This window comes from Anomalospiza imberbis, chromosome 10 (assembly GCF_031753505.1).
Source record: "Anomalospiza imberbis isolate Cuckoo-Finch-1a 21T00152 chromosome 10, ASM3175350v1, whole genome shotgun sequence".
NCBI classification, from domain to species: domain Eukaryota; kingdom Metazoa; phylum Chordata; class Aves; order Passeriformes; family Viduidae; genus Anomalospiza; species Anomalospiza imberbis.
Window position 1 is genome coordinate 19,294,076 of NC_089690.1, and position 21,002 is coordinate 19,315,077.

The following is a 21,002-nucleotide window of genomic DNA, read 5'->3' on the forward strand; positions in this document are numbered from 1 at the left end:
CCTGGCACTTCCTAATTAAGAGATTGATGTCAGGATCAAAGGATTTAATTTGCTCATGGCACTACCTTTCATATTTTCTCTCCAGCTAAATCAAAGTGGCCTCGTCACTTCTGCATTACCAGGTCCTGGATACCAAACATCATTTTATGTTATTCTAGTTATTTCTCCAAGGTTTCTGAAGCAAGGTGGATTGGGTGTAACAATTTGCAATTTAAACTGTTCATTCAGCAGTCCTCTTGCCTACACTAACCTCCTTCCCTTCATCTAAGCAGATTTGTAGCTCTAAGTCACTGATGTCTGTTAACTCTGAAAGGGGCAGTGCAGGAAACGAACTAAATAAGAAGTACATACCATTAAAGGATTTCCAAGTGCATCGCATGGTTTTCTTGAGCATTCTGTTCCTCAGGGAAAGGCATATTTCATTCCAGCCTGTTCATGGAGTTGCACAGTGAGGCAGACTGGCAGGGCTCTGGGATCTGTGTCATTACACACCTTCACACATGCCAAGTGGGCGCTGCTTACGCTGCTTGGTAGAAGACAGGTCATTCTCCCCCACTGTGCAATCCCATTATGGTCTGACTGTCACTCCATCCTTCCTTTTGGAAAGCAGCCAGGATGGTATTACAAGAGTATGTTACAGACTGATGCTGCCAAGCTCTGGCTCATGAGGAACAAAGGCATGTGCACGTTAGTGTGCACACGCACTTACTGCAGAACGAGGGCTGGAATGGATGCCCAGTTATTCAGCAGTGATGAGGTGAGGTTGTTTCAGACACAGTGCTCCCTCTCCTGTGTGATGCATGTGGCATGTCACAAGTAGGTTAGGAGGTTTCATTTCAGAAAGATTGGAATTCATAACAATTAGGAAGAAACCTCTGTGCCTTCTTCCACTCTCAGTAAATGCACAAAATCTCTATTCTTTCATCAGTGCTGCCTCAGTTCTTCTGGAATTTGGGACAGTGGCACACCATGACTGCAGAACATGACACATACCTATAAAGGACTAATTTCCAAGGCAGACTATCATCATACTCTGATCCTCTTGGAAATTTAGTATGGGATAGTTTTCTGTGTTTTCTAGGCCTCTTGGTACAATTTTCAGGTACCTTGGTACACATTATTCAACAGGGATTTTTTTTTGGTTTTTTTTTTGTTTGTTTCTATTTATGTTTTCTCTTGTCCATTATTTTCTGTTACATTACTCCCAAGTTATTTCCTTATTCCTTTATTTGTTGTGTTGTAAAGTTGTGATCCTGCCTTCTATTTAGTCAGTTGTGTAAAGTCATTCCATTTCTTTATGGAAGACAGGGAAGTGCAATGACAGGAGCCTCCCATAACATACTGCCACATGTGCCTGCTCCTTCCAGAAAAGATCTCAGTGAAACCACACAGCAAAAGACCTAAAAGAAGTAAAAATCATACGGGAACAGGAAAAAAGGGCGTGATATCATTAAGAGCGTGGTTCTGAGACTCACTTAAGGATCTTTGTGGCTATCTGAAAAAGACCAGAGCAGTAGAGCTGTAAATAGAGACATTATCTGTGTTTTATGGAAGCTGCTTTCAGTAAAGAAAAAAAAAAAAAAAAGGTTTTCTGCATTTTTGCTAAGAATTTAGGATTGTATCTGAGAAACATCTGATTTCACTGCCAAGATCTCCTTCTAAGGGTTTCGCTGTAGAAGATGTTGAGTAATGACTCAGTCCTGAGAGTTAGCTGTGTTTAGCCTGGTACACTGAACTCCCAGCATGAAACTGTGCTTGCTGCTGGACAGAAAGTGTTGGTTAATTGATTTATTAAAGAAATATGGATATTGATCTAGCACCGATATCCACCTGTGACGGACAAAAACTCTCTAACAGTTTAAAGTCAGAAAGTGTATGTTTATTACGACGCCGGGCGGCATGCGGGATAGCTCCCAAATACACACCGCGCCCCTCAGGGGATTACAGAGTCCTTTTATCCATACAAGTATTGAATACCCAAAATACAAATACATATTCATCATTTTGGTACATCCCATTCCTCGCTTCGTATGCTAATCAGTTCAAAAGCTATTAAGCATGCGTAGTTTGTTCCTTGAAATGGGTCGGTGGTCCCTTTCATGGGGAGGGGTCCCAAAATGAGGAAGTAAATGAAGTCTTCCTCATTCTGACCTTTCTACCTTTTCAATGCAAATGTGACAAATGAACCCTTGGTAGAACTCCCATTTCTTATCTGTAATTGGTTTCGGAACAGAAGAGGCCCACAATTGTCTTATGTTCCTAAAAGCTATTTGTCAGTTTCTATATTCTTCATTACAAACCCAGCTAACTAAACATTGTGTTGACAAGCAATCAATTATTAGTTAACTACTAACTCTTAACTTCATCAAGCAAGGCCTACCCATTTATTTTAATTAATTCCAATAAAGCTTCTTTCTAACTAAAATCTTAGCTCCTCTAAAATCTCTAAATTTCTTAAAGTTTATGTTTCATAATAATGGCTTAATCTCTCTGCCATCCACTCCAAGGCACCTCTAGCACAGAAGAATTAGACTAATTTTGGCCCGAATACTCAACTTACTAAATTTTGATGACTCTGAACAAAGGTGCAGCATGCAGAATTAGAAAAGTCACGGTTCTTCAGAAATACACCAAATGACAAGGGCAGCAGTTTTCTATCTGTCTCATATTGACCTGTATTTCCCTAGAAAATGAAGGTGTTTTTATGACAGACTGAGGAGCAGGTCACCAGTACCGTATGCATTCATTAGACTCATCATTTTGAAATGCTGCAGGAATGACAGCAGCCATCCCTAATAATCCTCAACTAGCATATCATGTGCATGCCAAATACTTGAGTAATGCTACTACTCAGAGGATAGGGGCTATTGAAACAGAACACAACAACCCCTGAGAAGTACCAGCATTGTTTTGCGCTGCCCACGTTTACTCCGGAAGTCACCATCCCCCTGGAGCTCAGGGTGAACGTTCAGTCAATCCTGAAAGGCTAAATCTGGAGGAGCCACCCACACATGAACTAGATTGAACTGCAGCTTCAGGCAGGACAGTGGCCTCGCTGTGCCGAGAGAACCCGTCCTTGTCCTTCCTCTCGGTGGCCAAGGTGCGTCCCCTTCCAGCCAGCTGCAAACACGAACATTGCCAACCCCCTTGCAGTATCAGAGCCCTTGTGTGCCTGAGCTCTGGCTCTGCTTTGCCGCCTTCTGATGCACGTCAATCTTGCTCACTTGGCTTGTAAGGACCAGATAAATTTACCTATTGTTTAAATGGCAAAATATTCTCTGCTCGGGTTCGCTCTCCAGATCTCCCACCCTTAGGCACTGTGGGAAGCATGGCACCAGATGCCCTTTGTCTGGCAGCAGGGAGATGTTGGGAACTCTCACGTAGCTCAGGGCTGTGGTTCCGAGCAGCCATTAACAGCGTCAGGGGTTGGTTTGGTCCCTTGGAAATTCCCGCAGGGCTCAGACCTTTGCCAGGATCACAACCAGGCCACCCTGCCGTGGTCACGCAGGGGCTACAAATAGCCTTTTATCCTCCAAGGCTCCTTCGGTTTCCCCAGCGCTTCAGCTACCGAGCTGAACTGCGGCTGGAGCGGCCGCGGAGCCGGAGGCCGAGCCCACAGCGCGGGGCCGGCTGGGAGCGGCCACGCCCCCTGGCGGCGCTGCCCCGGCAGTCTCGCGAGATCCGTGCGCGCGGGGCGGGGGTGCCGCGGGGCGGGGAGGCGCCATCTTGTTCCTGTGCGAGGCGGCGGGGCCGGGCCGGGCCCGCGCTGAGGGAGCGCCCAGGGCAGCGCCCGCCGCCACCGCGGGGCGGGCATGGACACCCACTATTACGGCGGGGAGCAGTCAGGTAGCGGCGCGGGGCGCAGGACCTTCCGGGGAGGGCGTCGGGCACGGCAGGGCCCGCGGGTTCGGGGGACACAGCGGCGGGGCCCTGGCCCGAGGGCAGTGCGGCGGTGGTTGCTTCAATAGCCCGGTGTCTGGGCAGTGCGGCGCTGATTGTTTCAGTAGCCCGGTGTCTGGGCAGTGCGGCGCTGATTGCTTCAATAGCCCGGTGTCTGGGCAGTGCGGCGCTGATTGCTTCAATAGCCCGGTGTCTGGGCAGTGCGGCGGTGATTGTTTCAGTAGCCCGGTGTCTGGGCAGTGCGGCGGTGATTGTTTCGATAGCCCGGTGTCTGGGCAGTGCGGCGGTGATTGTTTCGATAGCCCGGTGTCTGGGCAGTGCGGCGGTGATTGCTCCAAAATCCGGTGTCTGGGCAGTGCGGCGGTGATTGCTCCAAAATCCGGTGTCTGGGCAGTGCGGCGGTGATTGCTCCAAAATCCGGTGTCTGGGCAGTGCGGCGGTGATTGCTCCAAAATCCGGTGTCTGGGCAGTGCGGCGGTGATTGCTCCAAAATCCGGTGTCTGGGCAGTGCGGCGGTGATTGCTCCAAAATCCGGTGTCTGGGCAGTGCGGCGGTGATTGTTTCAATAGCCCGGTGTCTGGGCAGTGCGGCGCTGATTGTTTCAGTAGCCCGGTGTCTGGGCAGTGCGGCGGTGATTGTTTCGATAGCCCGGTGTCTGGGCAGTGCGGCGGTGATTGTTTCGATAGCCCGGTGTCTGGGCAGTGCGGCGGTGATTGTTTCGATAGCCCGGTGTCTGGGCAGTGCGGCGGTGATTGCTCCAAAATCCGGTGTCTGGGCAGTGCGGCGGTCGCTGCCCGCTTGGTGTGGGAGGTTTTGCGCGCTCCCGGGGGTGTCTGGGGTGGTTTGTTCGGACAGCCCCGTTTCCCTGCCCCGTTTCCCTGCCCCGTTAGAGCGGGAGCCCGCCCGGTTCCCGTGCGGTTCCTTTAAACGCCGAGTTTTACTTTCTTTTTTAAATCTCGGAATAGATGATGGAGGAGCTACTCCAGTGCAAGACGAGCGAGACTCAGGATCTGATGTGGAAGATGAAGGAAACGAACAACATTCTGGATCGGAGAATGGAAGTGTAGGACACCATTCAGAGGTACTAAGGGAGCTTTATCTAGATAAAGTTTACTTTCCTCTGAATTCTTTGTTGTTGTTTAAAGTGGCATTCTCTCTTAACCGAGACATACGTGTTTATTCGGTTCCTCTTAAGGGTTCCATCGGGCAAAACTTTATTTCCAAAAAAAGGCGTTGGATAATCTCTTGACAAGTATGTTGGCTAGGGTTTGTTTGGTTTTTGTCTTGTTATGGTAGCACACACTATTCTGAACTTTAATAAGTTGTACTCGATTAGCCTCAATTTCACAAAGAGAAAATGTTGGGGTTTTAAAAGAGATGGATTATGAGGAATTTTAAATTGCACCTGAAATTCTGCACAGTGATGTAAGACCATGCACTTTGGAGGTGGAGATTTCCTTGACAGAGAATAAATGCTCTCCCAGCTTCCATGTCAGATGGGGCACTGACTTTTGAGTCTGCTTTGTGCTGGTTTTCACCTTGTCATTCACAAAGGAGCAGGCGTGCATATGGAGCAGGTTAAGGTTCCTAAATGGGACTTGTTTTTCCTCTGCAGTGGTTCTCACTTGGAGAAGTGTTCAGTGCGGAAAGGCTTTGGTCCAGGGTTGTTTCTGGGGCAGAGTCACTTCATTTGTGAATTGACTGGGCTGGTAAGAGATTCTGGAAAAAGAGAAGGCTCCCTTTAGACTTTTAGGACAGTTTGGGAAGTTGAGATTTAATTTTTAAGAGTTGTGTGTGACTCACAATAGAGCTGCATCAGGTCTTAGGGAATAATTTTGGCCTGTGAATTCAGGTGTTCTGCTAGTGAAGTTATAGAGAACTTTTTGATACTTACAAAAACTGTAATCAAAGCCATTTCATAGTGTTCTGTGTATTCTGCTGTATTTTATGTAAAGATCAGGATTTACTCTGACTAGGTTTCCAGTGTTAAATGTTTTAGAAATTGCTTAAAATGCGATAAAGGCTGATGTGAGAGAAGGCTTGACTCCACTGTGGCGTAACTTGCAATCCTTGTTTTTATTATTTTTTCTTCTGTTCCCCCTGCGTTTATTGAATTCATACTTCCCTCTGAGTTAGAAAGTAGATGAAGATTCTGTTTTTATAAAATGAAAGTTCTTCCCAGGTATTTAAACTTAATTGTAAAGCACAAATGGAATTTACTTTTTTTGATAGGTGTTGATATTTCTAAGGGAAGAAATCAATTTGGTGTGAGGCAGCATCTCCCATTGTGACAATTACAATTTCAGTGTGGCAGGAAACACATTTCTCAGGCTGGGAAAAATAACTGTCTATCTGGAGGAATTTAGTACTTCTGCTTTAATGAAAGAAAAGTGTGATGAGTGTGTGGAGAGTCATGCTGCTGCTACAATTACAATCTTTTTCTTCTGTCTCATTGGTTTATGCTTGATTATTGGTTCTTACTTTTCTATACTTCTCTGAGATTTTAACTTTACTTACTGGGGCAAGGAAATTGACTGTTGTTTACATCTGCAGCACGTCTTCTTCAGATTTAGGTGAGCAGAAAGTACCAGTTATCATTGTTAACTGGTCCTCTTCATGTGCTGCATTACTTTAAAGACTTTGTTCTGTGATGGCAGTTGAATATTCCTCTATAGAGAAAATACTTCAGAAGGTCAATTAAAATAAATGAACCAAACTAAGTCACCTACTGACCAATACTAAAAGAGAACTGTCAAGCCTTAATGCTTTATTTGATTTAGCTCAAATCAAAATTCAAATATTTTGTTTTGCTATGGAGTCTTAATTTTTCTTTCCCTCCATTGAGTTCACTTTGCACCCAAAAGGCAATAATGTGGAGAAGCCATCTCTGAAAGGAGTAGCTTTCAGTCATTTGTCATATTATTTACTCTAAATATTCTCTCATCCTCTTATTTTCTTCATCTTTAGGAGTATATGGGAGAAATGACACTCAAAGGTAATAAAACCTTTGAGACAGCCTAATCAGTTAAGTCTATTTAATTACTATTTTGTATCTAATTTAGAGCTCAGATGTAAAGAACCAAAGTTTTAAAATTTCAAACTTTTCTTTCAGGTTTTTAACTTTAAAGAAAAGGGGAATCCTGAGGAATTACTAATGTAGGTCTCAGGTATGTGGGTTTTTGTTTTCCACAATTCTTTTCTGGCTTTCCTTCCCCCAATCCCACTTTATCTATAAATGTTCTTCTTGATGTCCTTACTGATTCTGCTTTAGACAATTAGAATTAGTTTTAGTACAGTAATGAATCTGAAATCATGTTTACAGTGTTTGTCCAAGTCAGGCTCATACAGAAATCTGTAATAACTTAGTTCTTACACTTCACCAAGTTGCTGCTGTTTCATTAATTAAGTTGTGGTTAGTCTGTGACTGTTAACAAACACAAATATGTGACACTTCTGAAAAAAAAGGAGGAACTTGCTGATCTGCCCATGATGGTTGTGTAGGTCTTAGTGTAACACTCACCTTTCATGAAATTGTAGTGGATGGGTTCAATTTTGTTGAAGTTACTAAATGATCGAAGAAGTAGCACTTAAAAGTGGCTGCATGTTGATCCAATAAATTGCTTGGTAGCTGTAATTTTTATGTAGAAGTGTAACACTGTAAATTTGATTTTGATATATTCCTTATTTTATACTGTACTAAAGTCTCATGTTATAGAACTCTTTCATTAAACAAAAATTAAGGACATCTCAAAATGTTTATAGATAAAGAGGAGGAAGAAAAGAAAGCAAAGGAATTAGAGAAATATGCAGTAGCAGTTACCTGAGACCTACTCAGTTTTGAGGATGTCTGATCTTTCAGTCAATCATTTGGAAAATGAAAATTCAAAAATTACATACTTCATTTCTTTGAAAACAGTTTTGTAGAGATAAACAAACAAAAAAGGAAAAGTGAAGACCGTCGAGCATACCCAGTAGCGTTTTGTCATTTTACTGGGAAGTTGGTCACTTTTTCTATCAATTATATTCCAAAACATGCAGATTCATTAATTTTTTTAATTGTGTGCAGAAGCCTCTTGCGCTGGGGGCTGTGGGCAGGTCCTGTGCTCTGCTGCAGAAGGAGCTCTGTGCTGCTGGCTGGGGGCTCTGGGGCAGTGCTGCACTCACTGACACAGCGGTGCTGCCTGGCTCAGCTTTGCACGCTGGCTCGAGGAACTGGTGCCTGTGTGCCCAGAGTGTGCAGGGACACCTGTGTCACCTCGGGTGCTGCTTCTCCAGGTGGTCACACTGCAGCAGTTGAGCTGCTGTGACCGCTGCATGAGTCTGACAGCTGTGCGTCTGCTCTCCCTCGCCAAACACCTTCATTCTCAGGAGTGATGGTAACAGATTAAAGATTCAGGATCTTGTAGTAATCTTCAGTAATAATGCTCTGTAATTATAGTGTCTTCTCACCAAGGTTTTGCATAAGAAGTTGTTTGTAATTTAGTGATTAATTCTGAACAGGTGCATATATAACCTGCAGCCACACTTCTGACCTTAGAAATATGAAAAATCATTACTGATTCTTGTTGATTCTTAATTTTGTTTATTTGTTCACCAAAGAATTCCTAAACTGGAAGCTGGGAAGGTGGTGGTCCTAATATCTTAAAGAGGACTATTTTTATTAATTTCCTTGTGTTTGTTTAGCAAAATCCTGTATTACTGCTGACATAATTATTGGTACTATTCAGCATTCACCATCTGGCATTGAGAGAAGACAGGCAAACCCACACAAAATAAAATGGTAGAAGAGCAAGGATTAAATAATTTTTGTTACTGTAGATTCCAGTTTGATTTCAGTGTTTCTCAATGACCTTACCTGTAACTGCTGTAGAATCTGCTTTCTGTTCTGTTTCTAGCTGCAGTTTTCTTTTTCCTAAAGTAATACAGTTAGGGGACATACTAGGCAGGAAAAGGGCAATCAATGTGATTTTTTGGTAAGGGAATAAAATATTAATAAACTGAGAGCTGTTGAGTACATCCTCAATTCTGTCACTTCCTAATATTAATATTTCTTTAAAATTCCAGATTCAGGTTTTAAGGTACCATGTTTCCTTTCTGTGAGGAGAAATGAGAATTACTTGGTACAAAAGATTCAAAAGATGCATTGCTGTAGATACAGGAACAAGCAGGAGAGAGAAAACAACTGAGATTGTCATAGCAGCTGTTTGTAGTTAGCATTAAATAACATGGAAATAGTGAAGTAGTGTTTGAAGTGCATGTTCTAAAATTTCATGGTCCTGGGGTTTTTTTTCATTGTTCAGTAACTTTGTTAGTCATTCAGCAGTAATTTAGAAGGTCTTTATCCAGTGCTAGCCAAAGGAATAAGTATATAAAGTCCAAAGTCTTAAAAAGCAATGCTCTTTGCCACTTAGAATAATTATGGAGGAAGTAGTTCCTAAAAGCAATTGAAATTAATTTTATTTAAAACTCTTTCTGCATCATGCATTTTAAAGATTGAATAGTATTCTTTGTTGTAGGTGTAGAATAGCTACACCTACTTTTTTATGGCTCTGAATGTGGGAGTAGAACAACTACAGAAAATAAAAATAGATAGAAAGTCTGTTTCCAAGGAAATTAAATTGCAGAAAAAAAGTATTTGGAAACTTCAGGACATATAGTTCTTAAACATCTCCTATCACAATAAATACTCTGTTTGCAAGTAGAAAAAGTTTATAGCTGAGACAAAATGACTGAGGAAAGCCTGACTGAAGCTTTGAGTATGCAAAAAAGAAGTTCCTTGTACAGTGTTGTTGTTTTCAGCTGAAAACAGGATTATGGTGACAGTAGCTGTGAGAGCTGAATTAATGGAATGAGTTTTCAAAAGTCTAATTTCATATTCTCAGGTAAATGCAATTGAGATTTTTTTTCCAAGTAGATTTTAGATGTTGGAAAGATAAAAGATGATGCTGTAAGCAATTACACTTAGCAAGGTGGCTTGTGGGATGTTCTCTAAAAATGGAGCATATGCCTCCGTATTTTTTGCTGTGTAGAAAAGTCAAAGGATTGTTTCAGTTCTGAAGTTGCCAGATGGGTGTGTGTTTGTGCATGGGTTATCTTGGGTATCTGGATAAGCCTGGGAGCTGTCAGCATAGGGGAGAGAGTTGTTGAATCTGAAACACAAAACTGGTTAACAATAATACTCTGAAAGGTCTGACTGAAACTTTATTCATGTTTTTTGGCTTGCTAGGCTTTTGCTCTTGAGTTGTTCTTAAATAGGTTTCCTTGACAAAGACGGTACAGGTGCTGTGTTCATTTGGAGTGTAATTGATGTGCTGTTTCAGTAAGATGCATTTCACACAGGAAACATCTCTTTGAGATCTTCAGGAAAATAAAATGACAAATGCAAGTTGCCCTTTCTTGTTTTGTTACTGGGAATTTAAACTAAACCACTTTGAAGGCCTGACCTATTAAAATTAAAGTACTAAGCCTTTACCCTTGAGCAATTGGACCTTTCTTAGACATGCTTATTTAAGTGTTCTATGAATTCTGTTACTGTTTTCAAAATACCATGGAGCTGCACGATGGACATACTTCCATTGATAATATTTTTTTTATGTCAAGTATTTGATAGTCATTTGATGCAAATTGTCTAATTATTTCTACATAGACATTATTTCAGTTTGCAGCACCCTGGGTAATCAAATTGGAGGAAGGACAAGCAAAAATTCAGAACATTATTTCTTTACTTTTTAAGGTGTTTTTGCTTAGTTGTCTGAGATTATTTTTCTGTTTCAGAACGAACACAGTGATGGAGAAGATGATGGACAAGTGGGAGAGCCTCATATGACAGACTCTGAAAATGAAGATAACCCAAGACAAAAAGAAAGCGACTCAGATAATGAGGAGCCCCCAAATCACAATGTGAGTGATTCAGAAAATGAAGCAACTCATGGAGAGAAAGACAGTGACTCTGATACTGAGGACCGTCCAAACCGGCATTTAAGTGACTCTGAAAATGAAGAGGCCTTAAATCATCGAGCGAGTGACTCTGACAATGGAGACCCTCCAAGGGATCACAGCAGTGATTTTGAAAATGAGGAATCACACAAGCAGCCAGCCAGTGACTCTGAGAGCGAGGAACTCCAGAAGCAGCCAGCCAGTGACTCTGAGAGTGAAGAGCTCCAGAAGCAGCCAGCCAGTGACTCTGAGAGTGAAGAGCCTCAGAAGCAGCCAGCCAGCGACTCGGAGAGCGAGGATGCGTCCAGACACAAGCAGATAGGGTCCGAAGATAGCGATGGGGAGGACAGGAAGGAAAAGGTGCAGAATGACTCTCATCATTCAGATAATGAACATGTAAGGAAAGGATTTCAGGGCTCTGACAGTGAAGATGAAGCTCCTAAGAGACGTAAAATATCAGACAGTGATGAAGATGAAAAAGAGGAAGAAAAGACAGTGAAGAGGAAAACAGCCATCCTTTCTGATAGTGAGGATGACAGTGAGAAAACACGTAAGAAACTATACTGTGAAAACGTGCTGTGACAGGCAGTGGTGTGAAAGCTAAATCATTGCTTTTGTGTGACTAAAACCTCTAAGTGAGAAACCATAAATCGGATTTGGTTTTGGAGCAGAACTGCATTTGTAGAGGCTGTTGTTCTGACTGCTTTGCTGTGTGAATGGGTATATAACACTTCTGAGTAATAAGTAGGTCTAACAGAAGACTGTAGGGATCTGACTGGCATCTCTTGACATGGTAGTTTGTTATTTATTTACTTTGTTGCTGTTTAGTAATTTTTTCCTGTGTGTTTTTTTTCATATACTGGGAGTGAGAGATTTGAAATTACAATTTTTTATGGATGGATGTGGTGTATGGAAGCTCAAGTCACAGATTTAATAAAACACTTCAGAATGGATATGCTTTTTAGGAAATGGCAATGGTCTGGTGTTGGAAGACTAGTCAGAGAATAATTTGAGAGTAACAGTTGTCCCCTCTGCTACTGGGACATGTAGTAATGCTCCTTTCTGCTGGCAGCTGCAAAAAAGGTACGAATCCTTTCCGATGCTGAAGAATCGGATAGTTACGCTGCTTCAGAGAAATCTGACAAAAGGAAGAAAAATGTTGTGTCCGATAGTGAGGAGGAAGAAGAAGAAGAAGGAAAAGAGAATGCTGAGAAGAAAAAAGGAAAAGAACTGTTTGGCAGTGACAGTGAATCTGGAAATGAACAAGAGTAAGTGGGAAAGAATATGAATTCTTTAGCGGTTTTAGACAGTGGGAGTGATGGTGAAAGGAAAACGGATAAATCCCAACCAGAGAATGACTGTTCACCTTCATTGGTGGCATGAAGAGAAAGGTTAATAGGAGACAGAGCAAAACGGAGATCTTCACACAGTCATTAGAGATTTTGCAGAAAAGGTACATCTCATTGTTGTAGTCCAAGTAGATAAATATTGCTGTTACCTTCACAGGAACCTGATTGCAGATATATTTGGAGAATCTGGTGATGAGGAAGAGGAGGAATTTACGGTAAGTGTTACTGTGGATGTCTCCTGTTGACTTGCTAGATCTGAAAAGAATGTATATGCTGCATCACGTCAGTTTTGTATCTACCAGACTCACTGGGGTACTCTTTGGGTTAAATAACATTTACCGCTCATCTTTTGGGAGAATTGTTGGTGTGACAACAATTGTTAGTAGTCACAGGGGGAATTAAAAAGACTCTGTTCGTCTTTCTAGATCCTCTGAAGACTTACCTGAAGCTTTTTTAGTGTCAGTGTCAGGTACCTGAGTAGATGGTCAATCCTGATCCATACACTGATTTGCACTATCTGTACTCATCAGGGTTTTAACCAGGAGGATTTGGAGGAAGAGAAGGGTGATGGAGACATGAAGGAGACAGCAGATGAATCAGATTCTGATGATAACATCAAAAGAGGAAAGCAGTAAGTCATTGTGTTACATACTCCTTTCTTTATGCCAGATTTTGGTGAAAGGGCATTATGGACCCTGGATATTACCGGTGTGCACATGTTGGGTATTACAGCAAGGTCTGAGGGTGTCTGGGAGCCATTGGAGCCCTTTGCTAGTTTTGCATTTTGCGTACTGAGGATAATTCTCTCACAGGAACCGTGAGACACAGTGTTGGTACAGTACAGAAACACAAAATTACTTCCTACCAAGGACCGTCAGTTTACACTGTGGTTGTGTTTCAGCATGGACTTCATGTCAGATTTCGACATGATGCTGCAGCGGAAGAAGAGCATGAGCGGCAAGCGCAGGCGGAACCGTGATGGGGGAACTTTCATCAGTGACGCAGATGATGTGGTCAGTGCCATGATTGTGAAGATGAATGAAGCTGCTGAGGTAAGTTTTCCAGGCTCCAAACACACCCTGAAATTCAGTTCCCTTCTATGGGAAAATCATGTGATTAATAAGATACAAAATTCTGGCTTGGGTTCAGCAGGAGTAATCTGTACGCTATGGAAAGCATCTAATGTCTGTATAACCATTTAAATGTTATTTTGCTGTTCTAAATTAAAACATTCTGTTGAAATTTTGATAGAATACTAATTTTAAAAATAAAAATTAGTTAAATTCCTAAACTTCCCTCAGCTGATAAATTTTCATCAACTTATATTAAAAGGGCTATATAGGTGGTCTACAAACCACCTTGTAGTATGTTAAATACTGAGAAAGGGACTATGCTGTAATTTCATTATAGTGTTACTGGCATGTGTCATACTTTGGTATTTATTCCTGAGAAGAGCCCTTTTCCAAACTGATTGAATGACAGTGCCGTGGTAATGATATCAAAGAAACAGATTCATGGGACCTTCTGTCATGGCAGCCCGCCTTTTTCTAGGAGAAATGTTTAGTATGTTACTGTGGAAGGTTTTTTGGGATCTTGCCTTTTGTCGGGTCTCTTCTGTTTTGTTGGAGTAGCAATCAAATTAATAAAGAGCACAGCGAAACACGTTAAAACCAGTTGAGGGATATACACGACTGTAGAAACTAGAGGAGCTTTGCAAATAGCAACAACAAAAAAATCTTCCTGAGAACGAGATCAGGATGAAGAGTTCAGAAAGATGGGGAGAGTGAGAAAGCAATCTGGAAGGCAACTGAAACTTCTAGGGCTTGACAGGAAGGCCATTCTCAGACAAGATGACAGCCTGATAATTCAAATGAGGTGGCAAAGTTTGAAATACAGGGGCAGGAAGAGGAAAGAGATGTTTTAGAAGAATCTCCTCCCTTGCAATAAAACAAACATTGCACAGAAAGAGCCTTCAGTGGATTAGGACAAGTAAAAAGGAACTATCAGAGCTGGACAGAAATCTGTTGATTGCATTGGGTGTTTTTGGTATGGGAGACAAGTTTTGAACAGATAGTGACAGTCAGGCCTTGGATGGAAGTAATTTTGAAATGCCAGAGGTGAAAATACATGCTCTCCCTTGCCGTTGTTCTGCTTAGCTATTTTTCTGTTTTTCAGGTGAGGCTTTACTAACAAAGTGTTACCTGTGCACAGTATAAAGGATCTCCAGTTATTGTAGTCAATCTAAGTCACGAAGTGGGAAAAAAGTAAAATTAGGAGCACTCTCCTAATGGGATGCTTTTGTGGGAAATACTGACTTAAGTGATGACCCTTTTTTCAGAGAAATTGTTGTATAATTGTTGGTGAGCTGTGGAGCCGGGGACAAAATTAGTTTAATCCCTCCCAAGCTGCACTTCTAGTTTATTAGACTAGTCTTTTTTTTTTTTTTTTTTTGGTAAGTGTTGCAAAGAATGGGAGTTGCTGATTTCTTTCTTTGATTAACTTGTGCTTATTCTTCAACTCTCTATAGGAGGATCGTCAGCTAAATACACAAAAGAAACCAGCACTGAAGAAATTAACTTTGCTACCAACTGTAGTTATGCATCTCAAAAAGTGAGTTGTCATTCTTTCAGTTAACTGTAACCTTGGGTATAATAGTCCAAATTTGTACAATTTCATGGAGTTACACTACAGCTGTACTGAATATGCAGTAAAACACTTTTTATTCCATGTAAATGCTGAAGCTAGGTGACCTCAAAAACATAAAATTACACATAATTTCCCCTCTTAATCTAACATGAAACAAAGTCAAATGTGCTATTTTCCTGAAGGAACATCACATCTTAAGATGTTGCTATATTACATGACTTTTGGGCCTCTCTTTAAACCTTTTAGGCAGGATCTCAAAGAAACTTTCATCGATAGTGGTGTTATGTCTGCCATCAAAGAGTGGCTTTCTCCTCTTCCAGACCGAAGTCTGCCAGCACTAAAGATAAGAGAGGAGCTTCTGAAGATCCTGCAAGAGGTTTGGACCTGACTTTTCACCACATTTGATTTGGAGCTTCTCCACAGTTTTACAGTCATGTGCTTTAGGGAAGTGTGAGGTGATAAATGAACTGCAGCTCTTCCGATGGGCTTTGCAATGAAACACACAAGGAAGCAACTGCACAACAGGAGTGCTTATGTAAAAGAATTTAGATGATTTGGCCCTGCCTGCCCGTTTTCAGGTTTATATCCAAATTGAAGTGAAGAGTTGCTTGCTGTGCATCCCTGAATTTTCTTCCCTTGTGGTCCCTTCTCTTTTCTGTTCTGTTAAAGTGTGCAGTGCACAGGAAGGTCCCTCACACTCAGTGTAGGCTTTCAGTGTCTGTGGCTAAGCTGATAGGTTGAGTGTCTTTGCCATGTAAGTTTTTATTTATAGAATGAATTATTTGAAGGCAGTAGCACAGTTTTGGGGTAATACGAACTAGAGATCATTTGGAGCAAAAAGTTCTAGAATGCTACCTAATTCTGTGTATAAACCAAGAATGTTATGGCAGATTTCTAGATTTAGGTGTTTGATACTTTAAACAATTCCCAGTGGGACAATGCAAACATTAAATTTTCCAAGCTGATTTAAGTGAAAGGCCCTTCTGCAAAGTTCAGTGACACCATTAATGTTCAGACATAATTTATTGCTGTTTTCTGACTTTTCCTTTTCTCTGCAGCTGCCCAGTGTGAGCCAGGAGACCCTGAAGCACAGTGGCATTGGACGGGCTGTGATGTACCTGTACAAACACCCCAAGGAGTCGAGACCGAACAAGGACATGGCTGGGAAGCTGATCAGTACGTAAACCTGCCTGTGCCTTGTCTGAGATTCCACTGATGATGAATGGAACTTCTGCATTGGTTTCTGATGCACTACTGTTGTCTGTAGAGTAGACTCTGCAATGTAGGAACCTCACTTATGTGTTTCATAACTTCGTAGGGCTCTTAACAAACACTTTAACATTAGCTTCTGCATGCGCCTGTTTCATTGTCTTAAACCAGAGGATGCCATTTGTTCTGCTGCGGTTCTCTCTTGGCTAATGTTCCAGGTCTTTTGAATATGCTGCAAAGGCAGGAAGGTGTTGCCAGAGGACTCTTTATTCCATGGACTTCCGAGAGAACTTAGCTGACTGAATGTTTACTACTTAACTGTATTCCATGTGGAGTGCATTCCATCCAGAATGGCTTCAGATTGATGATAAACGTAAATTCTTTAGGACCTTTTCTGCATACTTCTAAAATACCATTCCTGGGTCGTGCAGGAGGTCCTGACGCTGAGTATTCTGAGAGCTTGGAGATGTTCCAGAAGAGCAGGCAACAAAGAGACTTTGGGGATGAAAGCTCTTGCTTTTTGTTCACAAGGCTAGTTTTCCATTAAATACTAAGGGCTCAAAAATCGCTTGGTTGAAAGGAAGTGTAAATACATGCCACAAACTTTAAAAGCTGTACTTGATCCCCAGAGTGGTTGAGAGAAACAAAGGCCTGGTTTTTCTTAACTGATCATTTTTTTAATAGATGAATGGTCTCGACCCATCTTCGGCCTTACCTCAAACTACAAAGGCATGACCAGAGAAGAGAGGGAACAGAGAGATTTGGAACAGATGCCTCATCGAAGGAAAATGAGCAGGTAGGAGGAGCAGGCAGAAACACAAAATTCTTCTAAGACTCCATCAACAGAAACCAAGTGGTGTGTAAATACTAAAGGAAAGAAAAGGGTAAAAGGGTAGTCAGTTATGGTCTCTCTTTCAACATACTTTATTGTCTTAAAATTTCTTTCTCCGTGCATAGATGCCTATAAATATTTGTTTTTCTTGCAGCTCTGGTGGTCAGACTCCCCGTAGGGACCTGGAAAAAGTATTAACAGGAGAAGAAAAGTAGGTTGGGTATATAATTTTTTTTTTAAGTGACGTATTGTGGTGGCACTGCCACTGTGGAATTTCTGTAGAGGTTTTAGAGGCAGTGGTATACAGTGTGTTTCAGAGGAGAGTACACTGGGTGGCTTTATTTCTTTCTGGATAAGATTTGTCCATAACACTCACATCCTTTTTTCCCATAGGGCTCTCAGGCCCGGGGACCCTGGGTTCTGTGCCCGTGCGAGGGTCCCAATGCCCTCCAACAAAGACTACGTCGTCAGGCCCAAGTGGAACGTGGAGATGGAGTCCTCCAGGGTAAGCACTGGCAGTGTCCTGGTGACTGTTCTAAGCCTGGGATTCTGTCACCATATCACCATGGTTACTGTACAGGAGGGTAGTTCTTCTAAGGGCCTCTTACAGTGAGTGTGGACAGTAAATGCTCCGATAAGTAGGGTGCTCTAAGCTCATCACATGTTTTCACAGGAAAACATCTCTGACCAAAAAGAGGTTTTTGAGTTAACTTTTCTAGATTTTCTCTGTCAGGTGAGAATCTGATTCCAGGCCTCTTGCTTTAAAGCATTTTGAGCTAAAGCTGCAGTTCAGTACCTGTCTCACTGCACTGATGCTTTTATATCTCTCCCAGCTTTTGTATCATGTTCTAATAATATTCCAGTTTGGGAAACCTTTGAGGTTTTGGTAAACATGGACAGCTTCGGTGGAGGCCTTTGTGTTGCTTTGTCTTCATCCATCTACTCATACGGTTTCATTTAAAAGGGGTATATGTGGTAGAATTTGTGTAAGTGGGAGAAGTAACAATTGCTGTGCTGTCTGCTGTTCTTTCTCCTTCTGTCCATTAATTGAGATGTTGTTTCTAGCCCGGGACTATTAAGAGAGGTATTAGTCGCTTGGAAAAGCACAAGAGACGGTTTGCTGAACAGAAACGACTCAGCAAAGTGCATCGGGCCATCAAGTTCAGCATTGAAGGCAACAGGATGCCCCTGTAGCCATACCACTGCCTTCCCAAGTTGGAGAGGTATCCCTCGAGGGAGGTGTGAACAGTGCATGTGCTCCAGCTGTTGGCAGTTTGCACATGCAGGACAGGAGTGTGTACACCCTAACTTTAACCTGGAAAACTCTCCTTGAATTCTCTCGTGTCTGTAATGTGACCTACAAGGGAACTTGTACAGGAGAAACAGGCTCTAGCACATAACCTCTGCCATGGCTCCTGCCTGCACAGCTTCAGGGTACCCAAATGACAGGAGTTGAGTGAAAATACCTGTGCTCAAAACCAGCTTTGCACCACCTGTGGTTTTGAATGCTGTTCTGACACAATTAGGTTTTCCAGATTCACCTGAAGCGACACATGGGAATTCTTAGCCCTTGGTACAGGACCTCGTGTCACTGCATGCCGGCGTCTGTGGCTGACCTCTGACTGGGGCGCAGTGAGGTGTTTTTCACACCTCCTCGTTCAAGAAAGTAGAATGATGTGAGACAGTAGGGGTGGTTGATGGGAGCTACAGAATGAGACCAGGGGGAGAAGAATCCTCTGCTGTGAGTGTGGGCTGGGAGAACATGCATCAATGGGAATTGTTTTGACAATTCCTGGTCTGCATTTCAATGCTGTGAGCAGGGCTGCCACAAGCTGACAGTGATGGGAAGAGGTGAGCACAAGCCATAGGTAACTGTTGAGTTCATATTAAGCTTCATATTTATTTGATTTTAAAAAGATATTTTCTTAAACATCACTGTGAAATTTTAGGTATAATTTCAATGAACAGATTTATGAATAAACCTTATTTAAAATGAGCGTGTTAGGAGCACCTTCCTTAGCCATGGGAACTAGTTTCTAATGGTTGTGTTTTTCAGATACTAAGTAGTATGTTTTGGATATCACTGTTTCTTCCACACTTAAAAGTGTCATGTTTCCATCACTTTCTGTTGTCTAGTTAAGGAAAACTGCCTTATGGGAAGCACTGGCTATGGCTTGGAAGGTTTGCTGTTTGTCTTCAGTGGCATTTCAGCACACCATCACTGAATTAATCTGTGCAGAATAACTGTTATGCCACCTGGTTTTCATTTGCAGTTCAAATACAGAGATGAAATGCAATGCTTGTATGATCAGTTTAGGCATTTCTCTTTGCTACCCCCTACACTGCCTTTGTTCAGTAATCCCTTCCTTTCTAATACTAATCCTTGACCTTTAAAATAAATGGCAGCCTGAGATTGATGTGTCAGCCTTAGTCACAGTGTATCTGTGTCTAACTCTCCTGCAAGAGTCCAGAGTGGTGACACTGGTGCGCTGTGGTTCTGACATAGCTCATGTGTGGCTCCAGCCAATAGATACAAAATTTCCAAATGGTATCCAGGCACACAGTGATTGGCTCTGCATTGTGATGGCTGTGGGTGCCACTGCCCCCACCTGGGCCCTGCAGATACTGGGGACATTTTCCCCTTCTGGGAAGAGAACAGACAGATCAGCTGGGCCCAGTGACTCCCCAGCTCCTTGCCCAGGTGCAACCTTGCATGTGCCGCTTGCCTTGGACCTCTGGGGCGTCTGCTTTTTTTCAGTGGTAATTATTTTATTTTTTAAGTTCCAGGGGACCTCTAAGAAAGGGGTGAGTCGACTGGACAAACAGATGCGGAAATTCACAGATATCAGGAAAAAAAGCAGATCGGCCCATGCAGTGAAAATCAGCATTGAGGGCAATAAGATGCCATTGTGACCCTTCACAGAATGCCCCATGAGCTCTGCTGTAAGACTATACACCCACAGACTCTTTAAAGACCTTTAAATTTTTTAACTTGTTTGGGGTGGGTTTGTTTTTTTAGTTTGTTTTTTAAGTGAATCCTTAAATTGTTGGTTCAGGTTCTGGTAGAAGATGTTGTCTGAGGACTGTGAATATGGGGACTCCTTTTTCCTGATTGTATTTAAACTGGCCCTGTTGTGTCCTTTGTACAGATCATGTATTGTATTGCAACACTTTAAAAATAAAACATCTTCTGGGGTTTTTTTTTGGGAGGGGACTGCCTGTTCATTGCTCAGATGAAAGTATACACCATCCACCTGGGATGTGGAAAAACTGTGTTAATTTTTTGTTCCGCTTTGTCCATTTTCTTTTTATTAATTGTTAATTATTTTTATTCATTATTAATAATTTGTTATGTCTTTTTGAGATCTGCAGCTATTGCTTTTGATTTAGAAGTATTGATCATGTTCCATGCAAAGGAGTTTCTTTTCATGAAGACTAATGCAAAGTCTGGGAGAAAGCCAGCAGATTGACCACTAAAAATTCCAGCAGCTTCCAGCTAAAATGTCACTGTGGCTTACCAGTGACTTTGTAAAAGTCTGTTTTACTATTGGGAAGAAGGACATTCTTGTGTTAGGGGGGATAATGCTGTTTCATTGTTCCTGCTGCTACAGACTGACAGTAGATTAACATCTGGTACTCTGTGGCTTCTTTGCCTCTACCTCTGAAAATGGCTGTCTCTGCTGAGCTTGCCTCCAATAAGAGGATTTGCACAGGTAATTGGCAGTTGGCATTTTTTCATTAAGAAAAAGCACCTTTGTGCTGGAGGAGCAGAGCCTCTGTAATGAGTAGTCTGTAATTCTGTGGGTCCTGGTGTTGGCTGAGTTACTGTTGGCACCCGTCATGGAGAGATTGCACGTTTGTGTAAGGGTCTCATGTTGAATTTGCCCCTGTGAGAGTGGAGGGAATGACAGTACCGTAGAGCTGTGTGCTGGGACAGCAGCTTGAAGCAAGGAGAGCACCTGTGCTGGCTGGGGCGCTAAAGAGCTCTGCTGCTTTCTCCAGGTATGTGTATAATGCAGTAAGCACCTCAGGGGTGTGGTTTTAGTATGCTGAGCTCTTCAGGGGTTTAGGGTTTGGGGTTTTTTTTTAGTTTTAAGTAATTTCTTGAAAGCCAGGACATTTTTTTACTG

The 21,002-nt window shown here is 42.2% G+C and overlaps 2 protein-coding genes across 11 annotated transcripts in view; one reads left to right on the forward strand and one right to left on the reverse strand.

Moving 5' to 3' along the window:
* Positions 1-2,965, reverse strand: part of MYO7B (myosin VIIB) — a 53,021-nt gene extending 50,056 nt beyond the window's left edge. For 2 of the 7 annotated variants that reach the window (XM_068201007.1, XM_068201005.1), the window contains exon 1: positions 352-650. The gene's annotated coding sequence lies outside the window, so the exon portion shown is untranslated. Of the gene's footprint in view, positions 1-351; positions 656-2,941 lie in introns of those variants that run through there. The other 5 variants (XM_068201008.1, XM_068201009.1, XM_068201010.1 and 2 more) reach the window with 5 other exon arrangements.
* A 722-nt stretch (positions 2,966-3,687) lies between these two features.
* Positions 3,688-20,079, forward strand: IWS1 (interacts with SUPT6H, CTD assembly factor 1). 4 transcript variants are annotated; one of them, XM_068201026.1, is made up of 15 exons: positions 3,688-3,846; positions 4,866-4,981; positions 10,675-11,386; positions 11,909-12,104; positions 12,343-12,400; positions 12,716-12,816; positions 13,087-13,237; positions 14,713-14,795; positions 15,078-15,207; positions 15,890-16,007; positions 16,725-16,836; positions 17,027-17,083; positions 17,266-17,377; positions 17,938-18,095; positions 19,654-20,079. In XM_068201026.1, exons 1-14 carry the CDS (start codon positions 3,813-3,815, stop codon positions 18,064-18,066), a joined length of 2,109 nt encoding a protein of 702 aa, XP_068057127.1. In that variant the 5' UTR covers positions 3,688-3,812; the 3' UTR covers positions 18,067-18,095; positions 19,654-20,079. The 4 variants fall into 4 exon arrangements, with proteins under 4 accessions (XP_068057127.1, XP_068057126.1, XP_068057125.1 ...); XM_068201025.1 differs by having other exon boundaries at positions 17,938-20,079; XM_068201024.1 differs by lacking the exon at positions 17,938-18,095.
* The last annotated feature ends 923 nt before the right edge of the window (positions 20,080-21,002 follow it).

Bases quoted from the DNA above. Each gene is read 5' to 3' on its own strand.
- IWS1 (XM_068201024.1), top strand. From the start codon at position 3,813: ATGGACACCCACTATTACGGCGGGGAGCAGTCAG. The intron at 11,387-11,908 runs GTAAGAAACTAT...TTCTGCTGGCAG, and splicing joins GGATGACAGTGAGAAAACAC to CTGCAAAAAAGGTACGAATC. The intron at 15,208-15,889 runs GTTTGGACCTGA...TTTTCTCTGCAG, and splicing joins TTCTGAAGATCCTGCAAGAG to CTGCCCAGTGTGAGCCAGGA.